The 27339-nt window shown below is 41.3% G+C and overlaps 1 protein-coding gene across 1 annotated transcript in view; it reads left to right on the top strand.

Annotated features, from left to right (window-relative positions):
- Positions 1 to 26503, top strand: part of atp8b5b (ATPase phospholipid transporting 8B5b) — a 45244-nt gene extending 18741 nt beyond the window's left edge. Inside the window, exons 13-28 of the mRNA XM_077243023.1 lie at positions 1542 to 1750; positions 1836 to 1879; positions 4900 to 5065; positions 13833 to 14021; positions 14105 to 14220; positions 14299 to 14463; positions 14607 to 14718; positions 14868 to 14973; positions 15255 to 15396; positions 15524 to 15707; positions 18141 to 18364; positions 21232 to 21315; positions 21410 to 21655; positions 22484 to 22622; positions 22701 to 22831; positions 25813 to 26503. Coding sequence (XP_077099138.1) covers positions 1542 to 1750; positions 1836 to 1879; positions 4900 to 5065; positions 13833 to 14021; positions 14105 to 14220; positions 14299 to 14463; positions 14607 to 14718; positions 14868 to 14973; positions 15255 to 15396; positions 15524 to 15707; positions 18141 to 18364; positions 21232 to 21315; positions 21410 to 21655; positions 22484 to 22622; positions 22701 to 22831; positions 25813 to 26070 — 2515 coding nt within the window. The 3' untranslated portion in view covers positions 26071 to 26503. The remainder of the gene's footprint in view (positions 1 to 1541; positions 1751 to 1835; positions 1880 to 4899; positions 5066 to 13832; positions 14022 to 14104; positions 14221 to 14298; positions 14464 to 14606; positions 14719 to 14867; positions 14974 to 15254; positions 15397 to 15523; positions 15708 to 18140; positions 18365 to 21231; positions 21316 to 21409; positions 21656 to 22483; positions 22623 to 22700; positions 22832 to 25812) is intronic.
- Positions 26504 to 27339: the final 836 nt, after the last annotated feature.

Genomic DNA, 27339 nt, shown 5'->3' with positions numbered 1-27339 from the left:
GACATGTGAAATAAAATCACATCATAATGTTAAAGTGGTGGAAATAACGGTTGATGGACACAGAACGGTAACAATTAACGCATGGTAATTGGCATGGCTGGATTACTATAAAAGAGTTCACATATTCACATTCACACATAAACACACTTTTCTTGAAAATATTTAGCTATTAGATCTATTGAAATGCTTCAGTTTGTTTTCATATTATAATAATATAGTATGTAAACAAATTGAAGCATTTAATCTGATATATTATATCACTTCAAATACTTCAATTCGTTTTTTTATATTATATTATATTATATTATATTAGGCCTATATATTATTATATTATAAGCCTAAATAAAGAATCTCACAAGGGTATGGTTTAGGGCTCATTGCCATTAAAAAGTTTGAAACCCCCTGCTAAAGAAAATATTGGAAATTCATAAGCAATAAACAATCATTTAACTTTGATTGTTTAATGCTTCCTGTACACAATTAATTGACTGTACAAAAACACTTTATGGTTTTCCCAAACTATCTCAGTGTAACAGCTTACTTTTCTTTCATACTATATTCTATTATTGTAAAGAATTGAACTGTCCTGCAGAAGATTTTGTAAATTATTTTTCATAGGATTTCTAGACTGTACAGTTAACAGCACTGTAAAAAAAATTATCAGGTAACCTAAAATGTGCTTAATTTAGTGACTTCTTAATTAACTGCTTGTTTTTCAAAAATATGATTTAATACCAATAAGTTACATGAAGGGTAAAATAAAATAGAAATGCCACATTCAAGTTAAAAGTTACAACTGAATGTTGAAACCATTGAGTTTCTACGTATGCTGTACAGGTCAGGTATAAAGAATATTTTTGCTCAAGTGGCGAAAAATGTCCGTCCAATAGAAAAAAGTTTTGCTCAGCAAGAAAAAAAATTAGAGGGAACATTGATTCGGAATGACACCCCAACTTATATTGAATAAAAATTATCTGATTATTTGCATGCATATTACATATCTTCAGGAAATGAAGTTAAAACATCTGCAAATGTCCTCTACTTCATTAAAATGACATACAGTGAGGTAAAAACGTCTGAGACCTCAAAAAAACAAATATTTTTGAAATGATACAAATTATTTTTATTTATACATTTTTGTTAAAATTTAAAACAAAATAAGTTATGATGAAGAGATATTTAATGACTACCAAGTACATTGAAAAATTCTGAAATTCATGTAAATCTTTTAGTTAAATCTTTCATGAATGTGCTGATATAATTAGTAAAAAAAAATAAAGAAAATATGAAATTATAAAAATGTTGGTTAAACATTATATTTGGTGACCTTAACTACTATGCTTAACGATTTTACACCACATACGTATTACTATATGTCTATACATGTTAGTGCATTATACGCATATTTAAAGTACTTGCATGTAGTTATGTGTAGTATCATTTGTAACTCTAACCCCTATAATCCTAAACCTAACCATATTTCATACTTATTAGCTAACAAGCATAAATTGATACTATTGATCTTTTCCCCCTGGCAATAGTGTCGAGATCCTTCGTCTAGGGAACAGCTATTTCATTGATTGGGACCGTAAGATGTATTATGTCAAGAGTGACACACCAGCCCAGGCCAGGACGACCACTCTCAATGAGGAGCTGGGTCAGATCAAATATATCTTCTCTGATAAGACGGGAACCTTGACCCAGAACATCATGACCTTCAACATGTGCTCCATCAATGGAAAATCGTATGGTATGAGCTCAAAGAGTTGTTATATTGCATGTAACAATTTCAACTACAAGGTATACAGTAATTCACCCGTTTTTACATTCCTCAGGTGAGGTTGTGGACTTTGCTGGGCAGAGGGTTGAAGTCACTGAGGTTAGTGGTTCCAAAATGGACAATGTATATTTCTCATAAATATTCACTTTGAGTAAAAAGTGATTCTAGTCAGTGTTCGAACCAGTGCTTTAAAGGGATACTTCAGCTCTGGGAAGATGAATGTGTATTTAATAGTGGTCATTTATATAGTAGAAATGTGAAATTATTTTTGAAATTGAAGCATTCTAGAGTGAGAAAAGGCAGAAAATGTATTTCTTACTCATGTGGCTGAAAGACAACAACTCCCAGAATGCACTTGCTTTGCTCCCTAACCACGCCTACCGGTTACAGGCGGCAGTATCCGAAAAAAAATTCCACACATTGTCTAGGCTAATACATACTCTAGTAACAGTAAAGGTTTATAAAAAGAACCGCAACCAATGTGAGTTATAACTTTTAATTAAAAATATAAAGAATATTAACACTTTTACACTCAAAGCTCTTCCAGAGCTTCAGCTGTTTCCTTATTCACAATATTGCCCGTCAGGAGGCTGGATATGTCCGTCTTATATCCTGGACAACACAGGTGGGCAAAACGAGACGATTGCCTTTACTATGTCCCTCGCCTTGCAGCACCCATTCCATAAAGTGACGGCAGGCTGTTAGGCGTCGGCGATATTTTCTACAAAACAGTAACGTTAAGCACAACGTTAGCAATGCGAACTATTTGCACATACAGTATGCTAGCATAGTAAATATAACAACAGCTCAGCTGACTACGCGTGAAGAATATTGTGATAATGCCGAGAGTCCAAACTCCAAAAGTCGAAACTCTGTTCATTATGTCTTAGTAAAAAAAAGAAAAACAAACCAAATACTCACTTTACACTAAGCCGTCCATTTGTCCCTGCGGGCTTTGGCTGGCGTTTCCAATTTCGTCCAGAAGAAAATGACATCACTGAAATTCGCGACAGCAATAGGACTCTCTATCTGTTTCCATAGGCGCACAGCGAGAGCACTGACACCACCAGTCCGCCCCAGCTGGAGTCTGGCCGGGCTCGAGTCAGGTCTTGCTCCCCTGCTGCTGCAGCTGCTCCGGCCGCCTCTTGTTCCTCCATCTCCCGAAACTGTTCGTCGCTGTATTGCGGCTCGTACAGGTAGCCGCGAGCATCAGATTCGCGCAACAGATCTTCGAAATCCCCTTCTGCCATTTCAACTTCAAAACTCGTAAATCGTGATTAGACTACTATACAAACTTTCTACACAGAGCAAGAGCCTGTTAGCTTAGCTTCAACAGAAAGATGGCTGACACTATCTTTACTTTCTGTGAGTGAGATCCCGCCCCATATGGGCGTGGTGAAAACATGCGGAACTAGCTACTAGTACTGGCTGTAGTTTTAAGCCTCTGGCCCAAAAATCCTCCGATGACGCAAAATGATGATTTTTGCGTCATCGGAGGATTTTTCCCAGACTAAAAATACATAAATCTCTCATATCAGGGGGATATGAGGGGGGGAAGCATGGTAATTCAAAAATACTACTGGTTTTCTACTGATGCAAAGCTTAATGCTAAATCCTGAAGTATCCCTTTAAGTGGCCCAAAAGATGTGCCGGTACTCTATTATTAATTAAATTTTTTTTTTTTTTTTGCTGACTCCCCTCCTCCCCTGAGGTAACTATATTGAAGGGATTTTATAAATATATATATATATATATATATATATATATATATATATATATATACACATATATATATATATACAGTCAACAGACGACCTTATAAAAAATAATTTAATTGTGGATTTGCTTGAGCTAGAAAGAGCTACTGAACATAAATAAAATGTGCAAAAGGGTATTGAAAACATTTTGAACAAAATGTAGGCTACATAAAATAAATTATAAAACATAATAACATAACCATAGAACAGTAGAACATAAACATGAGTCTTGCTATGGTTCATTCATTTCTTTACCCGTTTCACACACCCTCTCCGGACCACGTTGACCATCGTGCACGTGCCGAGGATTCAAGCGCCTTTCAGACAGGACGCGAAATGCGCAGTGCTGCGCTTTGAAACTCATTAATTTCAAGGACTTCCAAAGATACATAACAGCTACAAGTGTATGCACTATGCAAGCACAATATACAGGATTCATCCTATTATACTTTATCGACACACATTGATAAGTCAAACAGCAAACAGCCATCCCCAAATAGTCTATAACTACATAGGCTGTCTTTGACTTGAGCAAGGTTACATTTCTCGTCAGGCTACAGAAGAGTACCATAATTCATCCGTTCAATTAGGCCTAATGGCGTGTTCACCCCGAATGCGAATTTAATTATTTGTGCGAGTAGATTACATACAAAGTCAATGCAAAGACGCGAATAGATTGGGCGACGCGTTTGCCGCGAACGTCTTCCGCGCAAGTTGAAAAATTTGAACTCGAGCGAATGTTCAAGCGTCTAACTAGACGCGTAGACGCGTATTTGACGCTCTATTCGCGTTCGGTGTGAACACATCAAGAGTCACGCAGACCTATAACAACCAAGCCACAACATATAATTAGGAATAATGCCTTACCTTAACACAGAATGGATTTCAAGGACTTCGCGCGCAGATCAATGGTATCCACCGTTTATATTTATTCAAATCTTTGAGTTAACATGTAGCCTACGTAAACATGATTGGAATTTCGACTGCAGCGCCACCACACCTTGATGCTCATGACAAGAATAGCATGTATAGTTATCATTATTGAAGTGAATTAGGTTTAAATCGCCGTCATGCATGCATGAATGAATGGTATTTTTGCTATTTTACACATAATACTCCACGACGATCACATTACACAAAACTGAAATTGCACGTCAAAATAAAACATTGTCAATATTTTTTGAGACCACCCAAAATTTCACGAATCACGTTTTCAGGAGAGCCCATGTCTTATTAAGGAGAGCCGAGCTCCTCCTAGCTCCCCCGTACTGTAGTTCGCACCCTGATTCTAGTGATTACCCTAAGAATAAGAACAAATCTCTTTACCTTACCTATTCTTTCCCTTTTCTTCCTCATTTATAGAAGACAGAGAAGGTTGATTTCTCCTGGAACTCTCTTGCCGACCCAAAGTTCTCTTTCCATGACCACAAGCTGGTGGAAGCGGTGAAGTTGGGCTCTCCAGAGGTCCGGGCCTTCTTCCGTCTGCTGGCGCTCTGCCACACTGTCATGCCTGAGGAAAAAACAGAAGGTGAGTGCCATCTAGTGCATGCTTTAAAGCACTATTAGCTATTCACAATGGATACTCATATATTTATACACAGATTGCATTCATTTTTAATGCAATGTTTTAAATATACAGGGTGTAGCAATTTAGCTCTAAAGAAATATTAATAATAAATCATAACATGTTAGAATTGATTATGAATATTTGGATCACTTAATAGAATTAACTTAATGTTGTAAAATTAATATTACAATCAATTAATCTGTTTGTCCCGTGAACACTCAGTGTTAATTCTTTATTAATTCTAAGAAATTTACATTTCCGGGGTATGGGAAATGTCTTTCTTAATTTACAGTACTTAAAAGAGCAAGTAGTCAAAATCTGAATGATTAGGGACTGCAGATAAAGTGTATGAGCATGAGACACGGACAACTTTATACTCTAACATATGCATACATACATGCATACAGTTTACCAAGGGAAAGAGAGCTGAAGCAGAATACAGTAAAGCAAGAAGTTATAGCATTGTTTGATATTCAGCAGATCAACAGCCTTGAGCAAACCATCAGTTTAGTTCTAACACGCCCTCCTTTAAAAGGGGTAAGGATACTTAATGTATCAAATAATGAGACTAAGTTTGATACTTGCATGTCTCGCCCATTTGAATTAAACTGTCCTGGTTGCAATTTGTTGAGGCTCCAGTTGATATTTTCTGATGTTGTCTTGATGAGAGAGAATCAGTGTGTGAGGATCTTTGGTGAATGGAAAGACAAGGCCGCAGTCTGGCATAAGCTTGGGGGTCCTTAGAAAACTTCTAGTTCAGCATCAGCTTCACATCAGGATTTCAGAAAGGAACTAAGAGAGTTAGAGCTAAGAGGCTATGAGAGCCCGTGATCTTGCGATCAGTAATTTTTAAAGCGTGAAGATCTCACACCCTCTGGATGGTTGTGAGCCAATAAGAAGTTGTTCCCTCTGGAGGGAACTTCTTTACAACCTTTTGTTCAAGCAGGCCTTTGAACATGTAATTTGATTGGGTGTTTGACAAAAGAATCTTCAAGATTCTTATAATACTAATGCCAGACAAAGTTAGCAAAATGTAATTTAATTTAACAAATGGGGGACGAATGGAGTTTATAGAGACTAAACATGCTACACCTATGATTTTGGTAAGTATGCAAGTCTGAAACATTAATCCAAATGAGTTTAACAGAGAGAATGAATGCATAGACCAAACCACATAAAAGGAAAATCATGAGATGGGAAAATTAGATACATGGTTTATACATTTCTCAAGTGGTTATATATAGAATATATAAGATTAAAAGGGTTTATTTCTCCTTCTCAGCAAGAATTAAGTGAGAATCACAACGTAAAAAATGTCTTATCAGTCTTAATGTGTCCTGTAACAAGACTCTGGGTTCTGCCAGTGTGTTAGATTCATTTGGGATGTTAGTTTTGGGGGGGGAAGTTTCATAGACCTTTGTTGGGTAAGTGAGTTTGCTGGATTATTCATTAAATATAATGAATAATTTGTGTGTGTCTTATTGGTCCAGCTGGTATAAGGGGCTGGACAATGAAATTGAAACGTCTGGTTTTAGACCACAATCATTTATTAGTATGGTGTGAAGTCTCATTTTTGTGGCCAATATAGCATCAATTCATCTTGGGAATGACAGATAAGTCCTTCACAGAGATTTTGAGCTATTTCTTTTCCAGAACAGCGGCCAGGTCACTATGTGATGCTGTTAGAGGAAAACCTTTTTGTTCCTCCAAATACTCCAAAGTGGCTCAAAAATATTTAGATCTGGTGACTGTGCAGGCCATGGGACATGTTCAATTTAAATTTTTTATGTTAATCAAACCATTCTGTCACAAGTCTTGCTGTCTGTATTGGTGCATTATCATGCTGATACATGGCACCTCCTTCAGGGTACAATGCTTGAATTAGGTGCACATGGTCCACCAGAATGGTTCGGTAGGTCTTGGCAGTGTCGTGTCCATCAAGCACAGTTGGGAATGCCATGATATTGCAGCCAAAACCATCCCTGATCCATCCTGTGCTTCACTCTGAGCAGCAACAGTCCGGGTGTTAAGCTTCTCCACACCGTAACTCTCACGGATGTGGGAAAGACAGTGAAGGTGAACTCATCAGAGAACAATACATGTTTCACATTGTCCACAGCCCAAGATTAGCAATGTTGGCACCAATGAAACTGACATTTGGCATTGGCACGAGTGACCAAAGGTTTGGCTATAGCAGCCCGACAGTGAATACAGTTTTGGTGGAAACAGGAGAGTCACGGTGAGCATTTAATTCTGTGATGGTTGGACAGCTGTGGTTTTGTTTTTTGGATACAATCTGGACTAGCTGTGCTATTGCTCTACTAATTCAATCTTCACACTCTGCTCTTACTGATGGAATGTAAAATCAGTGAAAATTGGTCACAAGGCTGCACATATACAGTGATGTGAATACGTTAGGACACCCATGCTAAAGTTGCCTAAAAAGAGGAATCAACAATTATCTTTTGGAAATTGATCTTAATGCCTTAATTAAAAAAATGAGGAAAAATCCAACCTTTAAGGACATTTTGTATCATACATAAATAAATGTTCTTCCTTAAAATACAGGGTGCATAAGTTATTATTTTTAAAGGCCAGTTATTTAATGGATCCAGGATAATATGCATCCTGATAAAGTTCCCTTGGTCTTTGGAATTAAAATATCCCACATCATCACACACCCTTCACCATACCTAATACTTGGCATGGTTTTATTTCAGTTAGCCTAAAAGCTGGTCTGTTTTGAATTGGAATTGAAAAAGATGATTGTGGCGAACAGGATGGCCGAGGGACGTGAGAGAACGGCGCGAGGCCGGTGGTGCGATTGCTGATGAGCAACACCTGTGAAGCACACCTGTCTCGCATCTCTCACGGAGGAGCGGAAGCATAAAGGAGGAGCGACTGTCATGATCCTGGTTCTTTCTTTCTGTTTTCCCCTCTCTCTGTCTCCCCCTGGTGTTCACTCACTCAGGTATTTACACTCGCGGATTACTACACCATTCATTACACGCACTTCATCCTTATCACCTCCAGCTGTATCTACTCTCCAATCATTATCTAATTATCCTATTCACACCGGTTTCCTCTTTCCTCCTAATTGTGTATGCCTTTTCTTCCCCGGTTTTCTCCTGTCTTGTAGCCAGATTATTCAAACGTGTTACGTATGTCAGTGTTGCACTTTTGCCCTATCGAACCTGTCTTGTCTAGTCCTGTTCTGTGCTCACGCTCCTTGAGCTATCTACCACCATAGAGATCTGTTACTGAGCTGTGCCTGTTGCAGAGTACCTGTTTGCTGTCTTCCACCTTCGTCGCTTTCACCTGTGAGTTTCCGCGCTGACTGGCTCTGCTTTCATCTCTCCAACTATCATCAATCTGCCGTGCTGTCAGGACGAAGAGTTTATGTTACTACTGACTGCCAATTGTCTAGTTTTTCTTGCTTCAAGGCCGAGATAATCCATGTCTTCGACCGTTCCGCCTAAGGGGAAGAGGCTTCCCGAAGGCTTTCCTCACTTCGTCAAGGCAAACGCTCGGCGGCGGATTTTTCATAGAGTTTCGCACTCTCGCGACCACTAGCGGATGGAACGAACCGGCATTAGCATCCCGTTTCTTGGAGGGGCTCAATCCTGAAGTAAAGGACGAGATTTTAGCTCGAGAGATCCCTTCTCGTCTGGATGCTTTGATCGACATGGCCATTCGCTTTGAGAGACGCTTTGATCAGCGTCACCGGGCACGTCTCCTGGATTCTTCTAAGCAATCGTCTCTTACTTTCGTGCCTTCTACTGCCCCGGAGCCAGAGGCTATGCAGCTCGGAGGTTTACGCATCTCTACAAGAGAACGAGAACGAAGGATTACCAACCGTCTATGCATGTATTGTGCCTCACCTAATCACTTTAATGCGTGCCCGGTAAAAGCCAATGCTCGCCAGTAAATGGAGGGCACCTGCTCTGCCTTGATAGACTCTGGAGCGGAAGGGAATTTCGTCGACGAGGTGTGGGCTCAACAACAAGGGATTCCCCTCATGGAGTTAAGAGACTCCACCCCCCTTTTCGCTCTAGATGGCAATTCACTTCCTCGGATATAGCGGAGGACTATTCCTCTCTCACTAACTGTTTCTGGAAATCACAAAGAGACTATATTTTCTTTATATTTTTTGTTCCCCTTACCATCCTATGGTTTTAGGACACCCTTGGTTGGTCCAACATAATCCACAGATTAATTGGTCGAATAATTCTGTTTTATCTTGGAAGTTATCGTGTCATGTTAAGTGTTTGACCTCTGCTATTCCTCCTGTATCCTCTGTTTCTGTTTCTCAAGAAGGACCGGGTGATTTGTCTGGTGTACCGGAGGAGTATCACGACCTGCAAGAGGTATTCAGTCGGTCCCGGGCCACCTCTCTCCCTCCTCGACGACCGTACGACTGTGGCATTGATCTTCTTCCGAGCACTATGCCACCTCGAGGTAGACTTTATTCTTTATAGGCGCCCGAACGCGAAGCACTCGAGAATCATCTCTCCGAGTGTCTTAAAGCGGGTACTATTGTTCCGTCTTCGTCTCCGGCCGGCGCGGGTTTTTTCTTTGTCAAAAAGAAAGACGGCTCTTTGCGTCCCTGCATCGATTATAGGGGGCTGAATGAGGTCACTGTCAAGAACGTTATCCCTTGCCTTTGATGTCTTCAGCCTTTGAACTATTGCAGGGAGCAAAGATTTTCACTAAACTTGACCTTCGCAATGCTTACCATCTCGTGCGTATCAAGGAGGGTGACGAATGGAAGACCGCATTTAACTCGCCCCTCAGCCACTTTGAATACCGGGTTCTTCCGTTCGGCCTGGTCAACGCTCCTGCCGTGTTTCGAGCTCTCGTTAACGATGTCTTACGGGACATGCTAAATATTTTTGTCTTTGTCTACCTTGGCGACATTTTGATTTTTTCTCCCACTCTCCAAGTGCACGTCCAACACGTTCGACGGGTTCTTCAACGTTTACTGGAGAACAGTCTTTTTGTCAAAGCTGAGAAGTGCTCATTTCACGCCTCTTCCGTTACCTTCCTCGGTTCAGTTATTTCCGCGGAGGGGATCAGTATGGCCCCTGCTAAGGTTCAAGCTGTGACTGATAGGCCCGTTCCCGACTCTCATGTGGCGCTTCAGCGTTTCCTAGGTTTTGCTAATTTTTATCGTCGTTTTATTTGGAACTTTAGTCAGGTAGCCGCCCCTCTCACCGCGCTGACTTCTGTCAAGTCTAAGTTTTTATGGACTATAGCAACTCAGTACGCTTTTGATCGTCTTAAGAAATTATTTACCTCTGCTCCGATTTTGCTCACCCCAGACATCTCGAGACAATTCATCGTCGAGGTCGACGCCTCGGAGGTGGGGGTCGGGGCTGTCCTTTCCCAGCGCTCATCAGCTGATGAGAAGGTACACCCCTGTGCGTTCTATTCGCATCGTCTCTCTTCCGCGGAGCGCAATTATGATGTCGGGAACCGAGAACTGCTCGCCATACGTTTGGCTTTGGGCGAGTGGCGTCAGTGGTTGGAGGGGTCCTCGGTTCCTTTCATTGTTTGGACAGACCACCGAAATTTTGAATACATTCGCTCAGCCAAGAGATTGAACGCTCATCAGGCACGTTGGGCTCTGTTTTTATGCGCTTTGATTTTACGATTTCATATCGACCAGGATCAAAGAATATAAAAACTGACGAGCTCTCCCGTCTCTTCGACTCCTCGATTCCTGTCTCCACTCAGGAGGAGATCATCCCCTCTAGTCTCGTGATGGGCTCGGCTGTCTGGGGAATCGAGAAGTTAGTTAAACGGGCTCTCGCTCACTCCGTCGTTCCGCGCGCATGTCCTAGACACCGTTTATTTGTCCCCGTATCAGCGCGATTGGCTACTCTTCAATGGGGAAACTCCTCTAAATTATCTGCCCATCCCGGCGTTCGGGGAACGCTCACCGTTATCAGCCAACGCTTTTGGTGGCCCACGTTAGAACGTGACGCGCGTCGCTTTATTGCCTCCTGTGATGTCTGCGCTCAGACTAAGACTGGTAATTCTCCTCCCGCCGGTCTTCTTCGCCCTTTGCCGGTTCCGTCGCGTCCTTGGTCCCGCATTGGACTCGATTTTATAGCCGGTCTTCCTCCTTCTGCAGGGAACACAGTAATTTTGACGGTCATAGATCGCTTCTCCATATCTGCACATTTCATTCCACTCGCTAAGCTTCCCTCCGCTAAAGAGACCGCTCAGATCATGGTTGACAATGTTTTTAAATTACACAGCCTCCCCGTCAATGTGGTATCAGATAGAGGACCACAGTTCTCTTCTCAATTTTGGAAGGAGTTCTGTCGTCTAATCGGTGCCTCTGCTAGCCTTTCGTCTGGTTTTCATCCCCAGACTAACGGCCAAGCCGAACGAGCCAATCAGATCGTTGCCCGTATCCTCCGTAGCCTTGCCCACCGTAATCCCTTGTCTTGGTCCGAGCAGCTCGTCTGGGCAGAATATGCTCACAATTCCCTTCCCTCTTCCGCCACGGGCCACTCACCATTCCAGTGTTGTCTGGGCTACCAACCTCCGCTATTCTCCTCTCAAGATTCTGAATCCAACGTCACTTCCTTTCAAGCGTTTATCAAACATTGCAAGCGCACTTGGAGAATCGTGAGATCAGCACTCTGTCGCGCAAGAAGACGCATGACAACCTCTTCCAATAAGCGTTGTGTAAAGAGCCCTCGCTATACATGTGGCCAGAAGGTACGGCTCTCTACTTCCAATTTACCCCTTCAGTCTGAGTCTCGTAAACTGGCTCCTCGTTTTATTGGACCGTTTCGTATCACTAAGATCATCAATCCTCTCGCAGTCAAGCTTTCTCTCCCTCCTAATCTCCGCCGTGTCCATCCCATTTTTCCCGTATCCTGCATTAAACCGACCGTACGAGGCCCTCTCTCCCGTTCGTTCCCCCTATTCGTGTAGAGGGTTCTCCTGTCTATAAGGTCCGTAGACTCTTAGAGATGCTTCGCCGTGGTCGTGGCCACCAGTACTTAGTTGACTGGGAGGGATATGGTCCTGAGGAGAGGAGCTGGGTGTCGGCTCGGGACATCCTGGATCCTTCGCTTGTCGAGGATTTCCTCCGGTCTCGTCAGCCTCCCTCCTCGGAGCGCCAGGAGGCACTCGTTGAGGGAGGGGTACTGTCATGATCCTGGTTCTTTCTTTCTGTTTTCCCCTCTCTCTGTATCCCCCTCGTGTTCACGCACTCAGGTATTTACACTCGTGGATTACTACACCATTCATTACACGCACTTCATCCTTATCACCTCCAGCTGTATCTACTCTCCAATCATTATCTAATTATCCTGTTCACACCGGTTTCCTCTTTCCTCCTAATTGTGTATGCCTTTTCTTCCCCGGTTTTCTCCTGTCTTGTCGCCAGATTATTCAGACGTGTTACGTATGTCAGTGTTGCACTTTTGCCCTATCGAACCTGTCTTGTCTAGTCCTGTTCTGTTCTCACTCTCCTTGAGTTATCTACCACCATAGAGATCTGTTACTGAGCTGTGCCTGTTGCAGAGTACCTGTTTGCTGTCTTCCACCTTCGTCGCTTTCTGGGATCTTTGATCACCTGTGAGTTTCCGCACTGACTGGCTCTGCTTTCATCTCTCCAACTATCATCAATCTGCCGTGCTGTCAGGACGAAGAGTTTCTGTTACTACTGACTGCCATTGCCCCCTAAGGCTTTTTATGTTTGCTTAATTGTTTTGTGCCTACCTGGACAGCACCTTTTCTGTTTATTAAAGACTGTTTGCTGCTATTTCTCTATTGGTTCTTCTTTAATCATCCATTACAGCGACGACGTTGATGATCGAGAGAGGAACAGGCCTGTATTTTAGTTGTGTTTGGTTTTTGTAATTGTATTGTTTGTTTTTTTTGTTTTTTTTATAAAATATACAAACCAAACTACCGAAAATAAACATAAAAGGAACTGCCAGCAGCCCCTCGCGGTCGACTGCTGGCTAAAATAAAATACAAATACAAAAACCAAACACGTCCCTCGGCCGTCCTGTTCGCCACAATGATCTTATGGAAAGTACTCCATACCAATCTCTAGGTATGGTGAAGGGTGTGTGATGATGTGGGGATATTTTAATTCCAAAGGCCAAGGGAACTTTATCAGGATGCATATTATCCTGGATCCATGAAATAACTGGCCTTTAAAGATAAAAATCTGCCTGACTCTATGGGAATTTAACATGGGGTGTCCTGACTTATGCACCCTGTATTCTAAGGAAGAATATTCATTTATTTATGATACATTATTCATACACAAAGAAAATTGGTGTCCTTAAAGGTTGGATTTTTCCTCATTTTTAATTAAGGCATTAAGATCAATTTCCAAAAGATGATTTTGTATTCCTTTTTTCAGGCAACTTTAGCATGGGTGTCCTAACTTATTCACATCACTGTATAGGCATGAAACCTCCAACACTACATTGGCCAGTGTTTCAGTTTCATTGGCCAACCCTTGTATTTTCTGTATTAGTGTAGTAACAATTTATGAATGTATCTGAAAATTGTATGCATCAATTATGAAAATTAATAATCATGTATAATTATTAGAATGACTAAATGTATAGTACATTTCTTAAGAAACAATTACCGGTATTGAATTTCATATCCATCCATCCACATTCAAATGAAATTTGAATAATTTATAAAATATAAAGATTGGCCTGAACTCTCTCTTTCTCCACAGGAGAGCTATTTTACCAGGCTCAGTCTCCAGATGAGGGGGCTCTGGTCACCGCAGCAAGGAATTTTGGCTTTGTGTTTCGTTCTCGTACCCCAGAGACCATCTCTGTGGTGGAGATGGGAGTGCCCACCACCTACGAGCTACTGGCAGTGCTGGACTTCAACAACGTCCGCAAGAGGATGTCTGTTATAGGTGAGACTTGAGAGATTTGGAGGTACAGCAAAACATTCTGAATCTCCAGTACAAAGTCGTCTAGTATATGTGTGTTTCTTCAGTTCGTAATCCAGAGGGCAAGCTGACACTGTACTGTAAGGGAGCCGACACAATTATCTACGAGAGGCTGCATCCATCGTCCTCCAAACTCATGGAGGTCACCACAGAACACCTTAATGTGAGTTAAATTTGTGTTTCCATGAGACTGTGTTGAGTGTGTGTGTGAGTTGCTCCTGTTTGACTAACACAATCCCAGGAATATGCTGGAGAGGGTCTGAGGACACTGGCTTTGGCCTATAAGGACTTAGATGAAGACAAGTTTGAGGAATGGAGAGAGCGACATCATGAGGCCAGCACGGCAATGGATGACCGCGAGGAAAAACTGGATGCTATTTATGAAGAAATCGAGAAGGATTTGCTGGTAAAATCACCATCACACATAATGCTAAAGCGTTGCTAGGTTTTTTGCTTCTCTAGATGTCCCTCCTTCAATGTAATTAAATGGGATTTCTCTTATTTCTGAGTATTTATTCTTACGTGAAGTGTGTTTATATGTGCGTTCAGCTCCTTGGTGCTTCTGCAGTTGAAGATAAACTTCAAGATGGAGTGCCTCAGACCATTGAGCAACTCGCCAAAGCTGACATCAAAATCTGGGTGCTGACAGGAGACAAACAAGGTGAGTTAACTTATTAATTTACACAAATTTAGCTTTTAATAATGGCCTTTTAAACTTCTCAAAAGATCAGCTTATTCCACGCTGGTTTGGTGCTGGTCTAGTTGATGTTTCCATCCGCTCATTATGCAAACTATTACTATGTCTCACAGAGACAGCTGAGAACATTGGTTACTCTTGTAATATGCTCCGAGAGGAAATGAAAGAGATCTTCATAGTGGCTGCCAACACAGCAGAGGAAGTGCGAAGGGAGCTTGTGTGAGTTTCACCTCTCTATCTCTAAACCAGGGGTGTCCAATCCTGCTCCTGGAGAGTTCACTGTGCTGCAGAGTTCAGCTCCAACCCCAATTAAACACACCTGAAGCAGTTAATCAAGCTCTTACTAAACATACTAGAAACTTCCAGGCATGTGTGTTGAGGCAAGTTGGAGCTAAACTCTGCAGGACATTGGCCCTCCATGACCGGGTTTGGACACCCCTGCTCTAAACCACTTCAAATGGATCACATTTGAAATTAAGTGATCCACACTCTATGTTCAGGAATGCCAGGAAAAAGATGTCGCCAGAATCAGGGGATGAGCCACCCATTGAGAAGAGCAGATTTCTGGGTAAAAAATCTCAGGTGGTTGAAGACGAGAAGGTTGATGGGGAGTACGGACTGGTAATTAACGGCCACAGTCTGGTAAGAGAAATCTAACCTTGGTTTATTTATTGAAAAGAGGATCCATTCCTCATAAGTTCAATAAAACACAACAGTTGATTAGTAGAAACTGTTTTGATCCTTGTGTATCCCAATATTCTGTGCCCAGGCGTTTGCTCTGCAGAAGGACATGGAGTTGGAGCTCTTGAGAACTGCATGTATGTGCCAAGCGGTCATCTGTTGCAGGGTTACCCCTCTTCAGAAAGCTCAAGTGGTGGAACTTGTCAAGAAGCACAAGAAAGCTGTGACTCTAGCGATTGGAGATGGAGCCAATGACGTCAGCATGATTAAAAGTGAGTGTTTCTCACTCATACCCCTTTTCCACCAAAGCATTTTGAGAGCCGGTTCGGAGCCGGTGCCTACTCGCGAACCAGTTCTTTGTTACCCCTTTTCCACCAACAAGAACCGGGTGCTGGTTCAGAGCCAGAGCCAAAGCTGGTTCAGAGTGGGTTCGACTGACGAGCTTAATAAGAACCGATTTGCCTTTCCACCGGCTAGAGAGCCACAACAGAGCCAGATCTTACGTCACTGTATACGTCTCATGTTGCCCAGCAACGCTAGTGCGGTAGCGCCAAACAGTACGCCAGGCTTGTTCGAGATGCATCGGCTTCTCGCAGATCGATCTCCGCATGACATCAAAGCACTGCGATAGCGATCTAAAAGCACAAGGAGTCGTATTTTCTCCAAACACTCCCGCAGCTCCGATCGGTCCGCGCCGCTCCGATGCATCTCGAACAAGCCATCAACAATAACGGACGTTGCAATACTATGGATGCTCATGGGTTTACAAAATACATCGGAGTCCAACGCGTTTGTGCAGCTCGCCGTAACTTACATAGACGGATATTTATAATCGAGCTGCTATTAGCTCGACTAGCTGCTATTTAAAAATGGCGGTCACAAGTTTCTATTCGTCTTGTTGGTCACGGTAACCCCGCCCCCAGCCCCTGACGCAAGTGGTTCTTACTTGGCTCTGTTCTAGACCAGCAATGATTTGGTGCTACTTAAGAACCACTTTTCCTGGTTCGGAGCTGGTGCTTTGCGTGTGGAAAACCAAAGAACCGAATTGAAACTAGGCTCTGGCTCCGAACCAGCACCAGCTCTGCCTTGGTGGAAAAGGGGTATGTGTTTCGACAGCCAAAGAACCGGTTCTCGGCCAGGAAAACTGGTTCCAAAGCGGCACCAACTCTTTGCTGGACGAGAACCAGAGAACCGTTCTTTTACCACGTCAAGCTTACGGCGGGGGCTGGGGGCGGGTTTAGATGTGTTCTAAACATCTTTTCTGACCGCAAAGCCAGGAGAAACATTTGCAGAAAAACGATGTAGTCCGCCATTGTAATTGTTATGCTTGAAGTTGGCGCAAGCGTTTCTAGTTTTTTTTATTTTTTATTTTTTTTATTGGAAACATTATGTAAGCAAAGAAGAAAACAGTCACAATATAGAACAAATAAACGGAAAGAAAAAAAGACACAAGACAGGGGTACATAACTAATCAGAAAAGATTACATATCAAAGGAAAAGATTAAAAGACTTACATATTTCAATTGTTTTTAAAGCCTTCTTGGTACACGAGTTAGAGATAATCCCAAAGTAATGTTGTACTTGCAAGCGTTTCTAGCTAAGACGTATAGCAACGTACACAGTGACGTAACTACGTCGTTCGCTGGGCGCTCTAGTCAGTGGGAAAACAAACCGGTTCTGAGAAGGTTCACAAGTACCCCTTTTCCACCAAAGCATTTTGAGAGCCGGTTCGGAGCCGGTGCCTACTCGCGAACCGGTTCTTTGTGTTTCGACAGCCAAAGAACCGGTTCTCGGCCAGGAAAACTGGTTCCAAAGCGGCACCAACTCTTTGCTGGACTATAACCAGAGAACCGTTCTTTTACCACCGTGTCATGCTTACGGCGGGGCTGGAGGCCGGTTTAGATGTGTCCTAAACATATTTTATGACCGCAAAGCCAGGAGAAACATTTGCAGAAACACGATGTAGTCCACCATTGTAATTATTATGCTTGAAGTTGGCGCAAGCGTTTCTAGCTTTTTTTAAATTTTATTTTTTTATTTAAAACATTATGTAAGCAAAGAAGAAAACAGTCAAAATATAGAACAAATAAACGGAAAGAAAAAAAGACACAAGACAGAGGTACATAAATAATCAGAAATGATTACATATAAAAAGGAAAAGATTAAAAGACTTACTTATTTCAATTGTTTTTAAAGCCTTCATGGTACACAAGTTAGAGATAATCCCAAAATAATGTACTTGCTAGCGTTTCTGTATGGCGACGTACACAGTGACGTAACGACGTCGTTCGCTGGGCGCTCTAGTCAGTGGGAAAACAAACCGGTTCTGAGAAGGTTCGCAAGTTGAACCAACTCCGAACTAACTTTGAACCAGCACCAGTTCCGAACCAGTTCTTTTTTGGTGGAAAAGGGGTAAAGTTGAACCAACTCTGAACCAACTTTGAACCAGCACCAGTTCCGAACCAGTTCTTTTTTGGTGGAAAAGGGGTAAAAGAGAGATGGCATGAGTGTGAAAGGCACAAAAAGTAATCTGGCAAGAGTAAGATTATATGCGCTCATAAGAAACAATGGGTCAGTGACAAAACTGGGAACGTTACAACATAAACAGTATATGTATAAACTTAAGACTAGTATCTCAAAATCGCTTACCAACCTTTTCTGTTTAAAAACATTTACAATCTTTCAACTCCTCATGACCTCAATAGCTGCCCATATTGGCGTTGGCATTAGTGGTCAGGAGGGCATGCAGGCGGTTCTCTCCAGTGACTTCTCCTTCGCCCAGTTCCGTTACCTCCAGCGCCTCCTGTTGGTACACGGCCGCTGGTCCTATCTGCGCATGTGCAAGTTCCTGCGCTACTTCTTCTACAAGAACTTCACTTTCACATTCGTCCACTTCTGGTACGGCTTCTTCTGCGGCTTCTCTGCACAGGTGAGATGGAAATCTTTAAAATTATATCACATGAATTTGGTTGTACTACAGTTAGTGATACAGTAGATGATGTTTGGTCACTTTGAGATTATTGACATAGCGGTGCCGAAATGTACTCTCTTCCTACCACTCGATCCAAAATCTGCAGATTTTTTGTGAATATTGAGTTTAATTTCAGTTCAGCAAATCTGTGTACAATAGTTGATAACTTTAAATTATATTGTATATACTGTACAGTCCAAGTGGAATGCTTAGTTTTTTTTCTAATTGAATAGATTAAATTACATTACATTTATATTACATTTACATTTCTAAAATGTGTTTATTGTATAATTAAGTTAATTTAAGTTCAAATAATTATAAATGATACATTATAATATTACATATGTATAAAATTATACATATAATAATTATGTATATATTTAAAATAATTCATTATAATACAAATAAAATAAATTTACATTATCAGCAAAACAATTTGAGTTAAAGTGTGAATTGAAAAATTTATTCTATGAATGTCACGTAAAGATCAGGATGCAAGTGCAAGTAACAAAGGTAGATTTATTAAACACATAAACAGATATCCAGAATGACAGGAAACCAAGACATGCCAAAGAACCAGGTAACAATGACAATGATCCGAACAGTTAACAACCCAACAGGAACTACTTAAATAGACAGAACTAACAACTAACAGATGTACCGGTGATGATGAGGTAATAATTAGGTGATCAGTCCAGGTGATGACAATCAGTGCAAACACGCACACATGAATGGATCATGGTTAACTAACCATGACAGTACCCCCCAACTAAGGAGTGGCTTCCAGACACTCCATACCAAACAAAAACAAAAATCCAGGTGGGAGGAGACACCGAAACAGCCCTGGGGGAGGGATGGAGGGCTAGAAAACCAAGGCCAGACCAGAGAAACAGGAAGCCAAGGTGGAGCTGGCCCAGCAGGAAGCCAGACTGGTACCGAAATCCAAGGGGGCGCTGGAGGCAACAGGAACCTAGGTAGAAGGAGAAACAGAAAAACAAGATACACAAAAGGCCTCACGGCCAAGTTAAAAGGCTCAGTATTCGCCATCTTGGGTGAGGCAGAGGGTTCAGGCAGTTCGAGATCGCCCATCTTGGGTAAGGCAGAAAGTTCAGGCAGTTCGAAATCGGCCATCTTGTGTAGGGCAGAGAGACTAGAAATCTCAGAAACGGCCAACCTTCTGTTCAGGACAAGGAATACCGAAAACTCAGACAACTCGGCCATCCCAGATGATTCTGCCATCTCGTGACCAAACTCAGACGACTCCGTCATCTCGTGACCAGACTCAGACGATTCAGCCCTCTCGTAAACGGACTCAGACGATTCAGCCCTCTCGTGAACAGACTCAGGCGATTCAGCCATCTCGTAAACAGACTCAGGCGATTCAGCCATCTCGTAAACAGACTCAGGCGACTCTGTCATCTCGTGAACAGACTCAGACGACTCTGTCATCTCGTGAACAGACTCAGACGATTCAGCCCTCTCGTGAACAGACACAGGCGATTCAGCCCTCTCGTGAACAGACTCAGACGATTCAGCCCTCTCGTGAACAGACTCAGACGATTCAGCCCTCTCGTGAACAGACTCAGACGATTCAGCCCTCTCGTGAACAGACTCAGACGATTCAGCCCTCTCGTGAACAGACTCAGACGATTCAGCCCTCTCGTGAACAGACTCAGACGATTCAGCCATCTCGTAAACGGACTCAGACGATTCAGCCATCTCGTAAACGGACTCAGACGATTCAGCCATCTCGTAAACGGACTCAGACGATTCAGCCATCTCGTAAACAGACTCAGACGTGGTGACGGCTATCTCAGGAACTGGATCAAACATGGCGATGGCCATCTTGGGTACTGGTTCAGACAAAGGCTCATGCAGGCTTAGCTCTACCGCCTGCATAGTTTGGTGCTCACTACTCCCCTCCAAAAAATTATTAAGACGGGACCTCTTCCTCGATCTCACCTCTAAGGACGGGGAGTCAGCTCTCACACCATCAAAAACCTTACTCATCTCCGTCGACAGCGCTTGAAATGAAGCACAGCATGGGTGCTTATTCTCCCATATAGCAGTCCCCCACAATGCTGCTCGACCGGTGAGCAGAGTGAATACAAATGCCACTCTTGAATTCTCCGTCCCGAACATGCTGGGTTGTCTAGACAGATACACATCACACTGATTAATAAAGTCTTTGCAAGAGTTAGGCTCACCCGCTTATCTCGCCGGGATAATTAGGTTCGTTTCCATTCGATCACTCGACTCCACAGTTGTAAGAAGAACAGACGGTACAGGTGTTGCAATAACACTCCTCAGACTCTGAACCTGCCGTGTCAGTTCCTCCATCTGTGTCGTCAGTGCCCATGTCTGGCGCCTCATCTCGGCTTCTCTCTCCCGATACTGTTCACTACGAGAGGCGTCGAGATTGAGGAGTTTCAGGAGAGCCACGGTACTTGCTGCATCCATATCTGGTCGGATCATTCTGTCACGTAAAGATCAGGATGCAAGTGCAAGTAACAAACGTAGATTTATTAAACACATAAACAGATATCCAGAATGACAGGAAACCAAGACATGCCAAAGAACCAGGTAACAATGACAATGATCCGAACAGTTAACAACCCAACAGGAACTACTTAAATAGACAGAACTAACAACTAACAGATGTACCGGTGATGATGAGGTAATAATTAGGTGATCAGTCCAGGTGATGACAATCAGTGCAAACACGCACACATGAATGGATCATGGTTAACTAACCATGACAATGAATTTCAGAATATTTTAGCATACATTTATTTATTTATTTGTGTGTTCTGCTCTTTTCGTAGACTGTGTATGATGAGTGGTTCATTACGCTCTACAACCTGGTGTATACGGCTTTACCTGTTATTGGACTCAGTCTCTTTGATCAAGTATGTCATCATACAGTATATCAATATACCCCACCCCTGGATTAGCATGCTACATCAAAAGTAAATTCATTCATGAACATGTGTGCGTGTGCAGGACGTAAATGACCGCTGGAGTTTCCAGTACCCCCAGCTGTACGCTCCAGGACAGCTGAACCGGTATTTCAGTAAGATGGCCTTCGCGAGGATCCTGCTGCACAGCTGCTACAGCTCACTCATCCTCTTCTTCGTCCCCTGGGCAGCCATGTGCGACACTGTCAGAGATGATGGCAAAGACATCGCCGATTATCAGTCCTTCGCCCTGCTGGCGCAAACCTGCCTGCTTATTGCCGTCAGTGTGCAGGTAAATTTTAATTTAACACTATACAAAAAATTGTAAAAAATCACAACAGTTATTAACACATATTAATGTCTTATACTCCAAAGTTTGATCGATGAAAAAAATTAATTGTTGCACATTTTAGCAATGCATTGCATCACTCAGTTCGTATTGGACACATACTATATAGTGACCCCAAAATTATTTGCTCATTTTTGGGAATCTAACAATTACTTTTTGTGAAATGTTTTACTAAAAAAATGATTTTGTGTATTATTTCATACATTTTTAGTGTGGCTTGAGAGTCCAAATAGTTTTAAGGTCACTGTACTGTATACACTACCATTCAAAAGTTTGGGGTCGATTTTTAATGAGTTCTCTATTGCTCAACAAAGCTACATTTATATTTGAATCAAAAATACAATAAATATCATTGCAATTTAAAATAACTGTTTTCTATTTTAACATATTTTAAAATGTAATTTATTCTTGTGATCAAAGCTTCATTCAGTGTTCAGTGTCACGTGATCCTTCAGAAATCATTCTATTTGCTGCTCAAGAAACATTTCTGATTATCGTCACTGTTGAACACAGTTGTGCTCCCTAATATTTTTGTGGAAACCGACCATGATACATTTTGCTTTAAAGAGTAGAAAGATCAAAGGTGCATTTTGTGAAATGGAAATGTTTTGTAACATTATAAACATCTTTACTGTTACTTTTAATCAATTTAATGCATCCTTGATAAATAAAAAAAATATTTATCTTAAACTTAAACTTACTGACCCCAAATGTAGAATGGCAGTGTACATGTTCTCATGTATATAAACACCATGTTTATGTGTGTTTAAGCTGGGTTTGGAAACGTACTATTGGACAGCAGTGAATCAGTTCTTCCTGTGGGGCAGTCTGTCTGTGTATTTTGCTGTCACCTTCACCATGTACAGCAACGGCATGTACTTGATCTTCACGTCTTTTGTTCCTTTCATTGGTGAGTGTCCCCTCCCTCCTAAACACATCTGCTTATCCTGCTGTTTGTGTGCGTTTTAAACGACTCAATCTTTCTCAGGCACTGCAAGAAACTCCCTAAACCAGCCGAACGTGTGGCTGACCATCTTTCTGACCACCATATTGTGCTCGCTGCCTGTGGTGGCAAAACGGTTCCTCTTCATCCAACTCAAGCCCACTATCAACGACAAGGTGGGTGATTCAACCAGTTCCTTCAGTAATAGAATTTCCTTCAATAATACAATTTATCATTGTTGTACTCTATAGTGCGACACCATATTTTCATGGGCTCTTAAACAATTGACAGTTCTCAAAGACCCTCTCTCTTTAGTTATTGTTGCTACGTCCGACAAGCCATGGCTCTCTCATGCCACACATTATGTTCTCATGCAGTGAAATATACATCGCGGAGCAGAAAGGACACTGACAACACGCTGACAGACAGGACATAGCAGGTTACTTTTGATATGAAACAAAGACTCAACTTTCAAATTTTGTCATTTTTTAAAGAAATTAATCAAATAAACATGTATGAACATTAGAAGGAATGTTGTTTCAACCGCAGAAACACATAAGTACACACCGTTTTTCAAGTTCAAGTCCACCGATGTTGATCTACTAGCTCTCCTGCCTGCTTTATCTGACAAAATGATGGATTCGGCGGGTAGCGGATTACGATTGGTCGGATCGCCGAATGGTGAATTGAACCTTCGAGACATGAAATTAAAATGTTTTTTTTTACAAAAGAGTATTGTGTGATGGCTGGAATTTCGGCATGGATCGTGCATAATTTTACTAATTCCCGTAGATTTTGTGCCCACACCAAAAATGCATGCACATAAAGCCGCCTTTAAGTACTAAATTTAGTTGTTTTTTTCGCTGATTATTGCACTTAAACAGACAAATACACACAAAATAATGTCCAAATGCCCGTCTTGGTGAGTATTCACGTAAACACAGTCAGTTATGTTTTAAGTAAACGTAAACCGCTGAGAAAGAAAACACATGTGTAACAGTATAATGGATCCATGCATCAGGTCTTAAAGTGACAGCAGCCCAATTATAATAAAATAATTAATTATGCCAAATTATTATATAATTTTTAAAATATCTGTATGTTAGTTTTCCCTCTTTGGCATCGATGTCAAAATTGTGGCCAGTGAAACAGTGGCGGCTGGTGATAATTATTTTTTTGGGGGGGGCGCATTTTTTTAAATTTTATTGAGGGGGGCAAATGAATACAAAGCAGTACCAAAAAGCATGTTGAGTACTTGAACATAAATTTGTATCTCCTTCATTTACATTTCAGACCAACAAAGCACTACCAAAAAGTATGTTTCCTACTTGAACATAAATGTTGCTCTCCTTTATATACAATTCATACCAACAAAGCACTACCAAAAAGCATGTTTCCTACTTGAACATAAATGTTGCTCTTCTTTCTTTCTGGCCAGCAAATTTCTCAATTACTCCGTCATCAGTCATCAGTCTTCGTCCTCTGTCACTGGCCTGCTGCTTGATTTGTAAATCTGGTTGTTCCGGTCCGAGATCCTTTATCCTTTTTTTTCTACAAGCGAAAGCCTTGTGAACGGGTTTTTTTGTAAATAAATTACAGAATTTGGATTAACAGCTGCCATTATTTATACAAAAATGGTTGTCACTTGTCACCCTAGCAAGGTTTTGGCGGAGTCTGTCACCTGCGCACTCGCAGTAGTGGGCCAGAGCATAAAGTTGAATGACAGGTGACGAGAACCAATCAGATTGGATAAAATAACATGTATCCAATTCTGATTGGCCAGGGACGCAACGACTTGCGCCCGGAGGAGAATCTTTAAGAAACCAATTAGAGAACAGCTTCAGATCACATGCTGCCCGAAAATTTAACGTCTCACATAGACATCCATTTGTCCGGCGTCCCTCCCCCATGAAACCTATGATGAAACATATTGAAAAACATAGAAAATAGGTGACCTATTAAAGCCAGTTTTTATTAAATGCTGATGCTTTTCTTACTACCAGCCGGCACATCGTATGAATAAACCCTTTTATTTTTGTATTTTAATATAATTTTTGTATATGTATATTTCTGTAATCTTTATGGGGGCGGCGCCCCAGCACCCTCTATTGACAAGCCGCCACTGCAGTTAAAACGTTGAGTGGCTAGTAACCACAGTGGCTGGCGAGAAAAAAAGTTAATGTCAAGCCCTGATGTTTCAAATTTAAAGTAGTTCTGTTCTAAAAGGAAATTCAAACTCTCTCAGGCAATGCGACAGTACTCAGTACAGGATGACGATGTGAGATCTTCCTCTCTTTACAACAACACTTAGAAACACTTCGAATCAGCTATATGGTTCCTCTTAAGACCAGAGGACATAAGAATATCTATTATAATCAATTTTTAGGAAATTAGAACTTTGCTGTTCTTGTTATCTTGCTGTTAGTCTGTCCACACGTAAAAAGTCCTAGAGATTATTCAAAAAGAGCTTTATACAAGCAGATTTTAAGTGCTATAATTGTGTATGACAATTTTGTAGATGTTTTGTATGTTTCTTTTTTGTTGGTCTCCAAAATGTATTGATTTGACATTCTACTTTATCATGTTTTATACAAAGATACAAATGTGCCTTGATTAGTGATATACAATAAACTTTAAGAAAATACTTTTGTATTTTTATTGTATTTGTCTTAGTGATTGTTTTATTTTCCAAAATCTATTTTAGTAGTATATTGTAGTAATATATGCACAGTACTGAGCTCAATCCATTTATGGAACAAAACATTTTAAGCAATCAAGTCAAATTCTCCTGGTGAGAAAAAAGTTAATGTCAAGCCCTGATGTTTAAAATTTAAAGTAGTTCTGTTCTAAAACGAAATTCAAACTCTCTCAGGCAATGCGACAGTACTCAGTACAGGATGACGATGTGAGATCTTCCTCCCTTTATGAGTAGAACGCATGTGTAGAGTGAGTCAGAGCTGTGGGATGCAGTGGCACGGCGGCTTCATGCTGAGGAGTAATGTCAAGGTTATTTCTGGAATCCACAATCAGTGGGGTCATAATCTCATGAGCAGGAATCATTATTTTTTTCCTTCTTTCTGCTTCTTCATTTCTAATGATATTCTTTCCTTTCCACTCTCTATATATTTTCTTCTTATATCTGTCTTCCGCTCTACAGGTGCGACATAAAGTCAGACAGGCCAAAGCTGTCCCTGCGCCGCTGCCTCGCAAATTCCCCCGGAGACGAATCAGCACACGGCGATCTGGTTATGCTTTCTCTCATGCCCGTGGTTATGGAGACCTTGTCACCTCTGGACGCTTCCTGCGTATACCAGTTAAGACCAGACCGGCTCTTTTCTCCCATAGTGAGACACCAGTGGCTGACAGCATACCCCAGACGTATCGAACCATATTCGAGGAGACTCAGAGCCCCTAAAGGCCCTTATTCTATTGTTTATTTACTTGTGAGGACTTACCGTCAAGCTTCGGCAAGTTTTAATATTGCATAATAAAGGAGTATTTGGAGAAGTTTTCTTAGCAGGGCTTAAAAATATGGAATATGAGAGATGAAGTGAAGCTGTGAAGCTTTGAATAAGTAAGATGCTCTTTTTAGCTGTGATTAGTTGCTGAAAATCATGTCATAAAACTTGCACTTACAACAAAACTTAGAAACTTCAAAACAGATATGGTTCCTATTAAGACCAGAGGACATAAGAATATATATTTTAATCAATTTTTAGGACATTAGAGCTTTGCTGTTCTTGTTATCTTGCTGTTAGTCTGTCCACACATAAAAAGGCCTAGAGATTATTCAAAAAGAGCTTTATACAAGCAGATTTCAAGTGCTATAATTGTGCATGACAATATTGTAGATGTTTTGTATCTTTTTTGTTGTTTTTTTAAATATTAATATTTGAAATGGTCTCCAAAATGTATTGATTTGACAATCTACTTTATAATGTTTTATACAAAGATGCAAATGTGCCTTGAGTAGTGATATACAATAAACTTTAAGAAAATACTTTTGTATTTTTATTGTATTTGTCTTAGTGATTGTTTTATTTTCCAAAATATATTTTAGTAAAATATTTTAGTAATACACTCACCTAAAGGATTATTAGGAACACCATACTAATACTGTGTTTGACCCCCTTTCACCTTCAGAACTGCCTTAATTCTACGTGGCATTGATTCAACAAGGTGCTGAATGCATTCTTTAGAAATGTTGGCACATATTCATAGGATAGCATCTTGCAGTTGATGGAGATTTGTGGGATGCATATACAGGGCACGAAGCTCCCATTCCACCACATCCCAAATATGCTCTATTGGGTTGAGATCTGGTGACTGTGGGGGGCATTTTAGTACAGTGAACTCATTGTCATGTTCAAGAAACCAATTTGAAATGATTCGAGCTTTGTGACATGGTGCATTATCCTTCTGGAAGTAGCCATCAGAGGATGGGTACATGGTGGCCATAAAGGGATGGACATGGTCAGAAACAATGCTCAGGTAGGCTGTGGCATTTAAACGATGCCCAATTGGCACTAAGGGGCCTAAAGTGTGCCAAGAAAACATTCCCCACACTATTACACCAGCACCACCAGCCTGCACAGTGGTAACAAGGCATGATGGATCCATGTTCTCATTCTGTTTACGCCAAATTCTGACTCTACCATCTGAATGTCTCAACAGAAATCGCGAC

Source organism: Siphateles boraxobius, unplaced genomic scaffold (assembly GCF_051911475.1).
Source record: "Siphateles boraxobius isolate OS27281-9 unplaced genomic scaffold, OSU_SipBor_1 25, whole genome shotgun sequence".
Classification (NCBI taxonomy): domain Eukaryota; kingdom Metazoa; phylum Chordata; class Actinopteri; order Cypriniformes; family Leuciscidae; genus Siphateles; species Siphateles boraxobius.
This window is presented reverse-complemented; position numbering and strand designations above follow the sequence as displayed.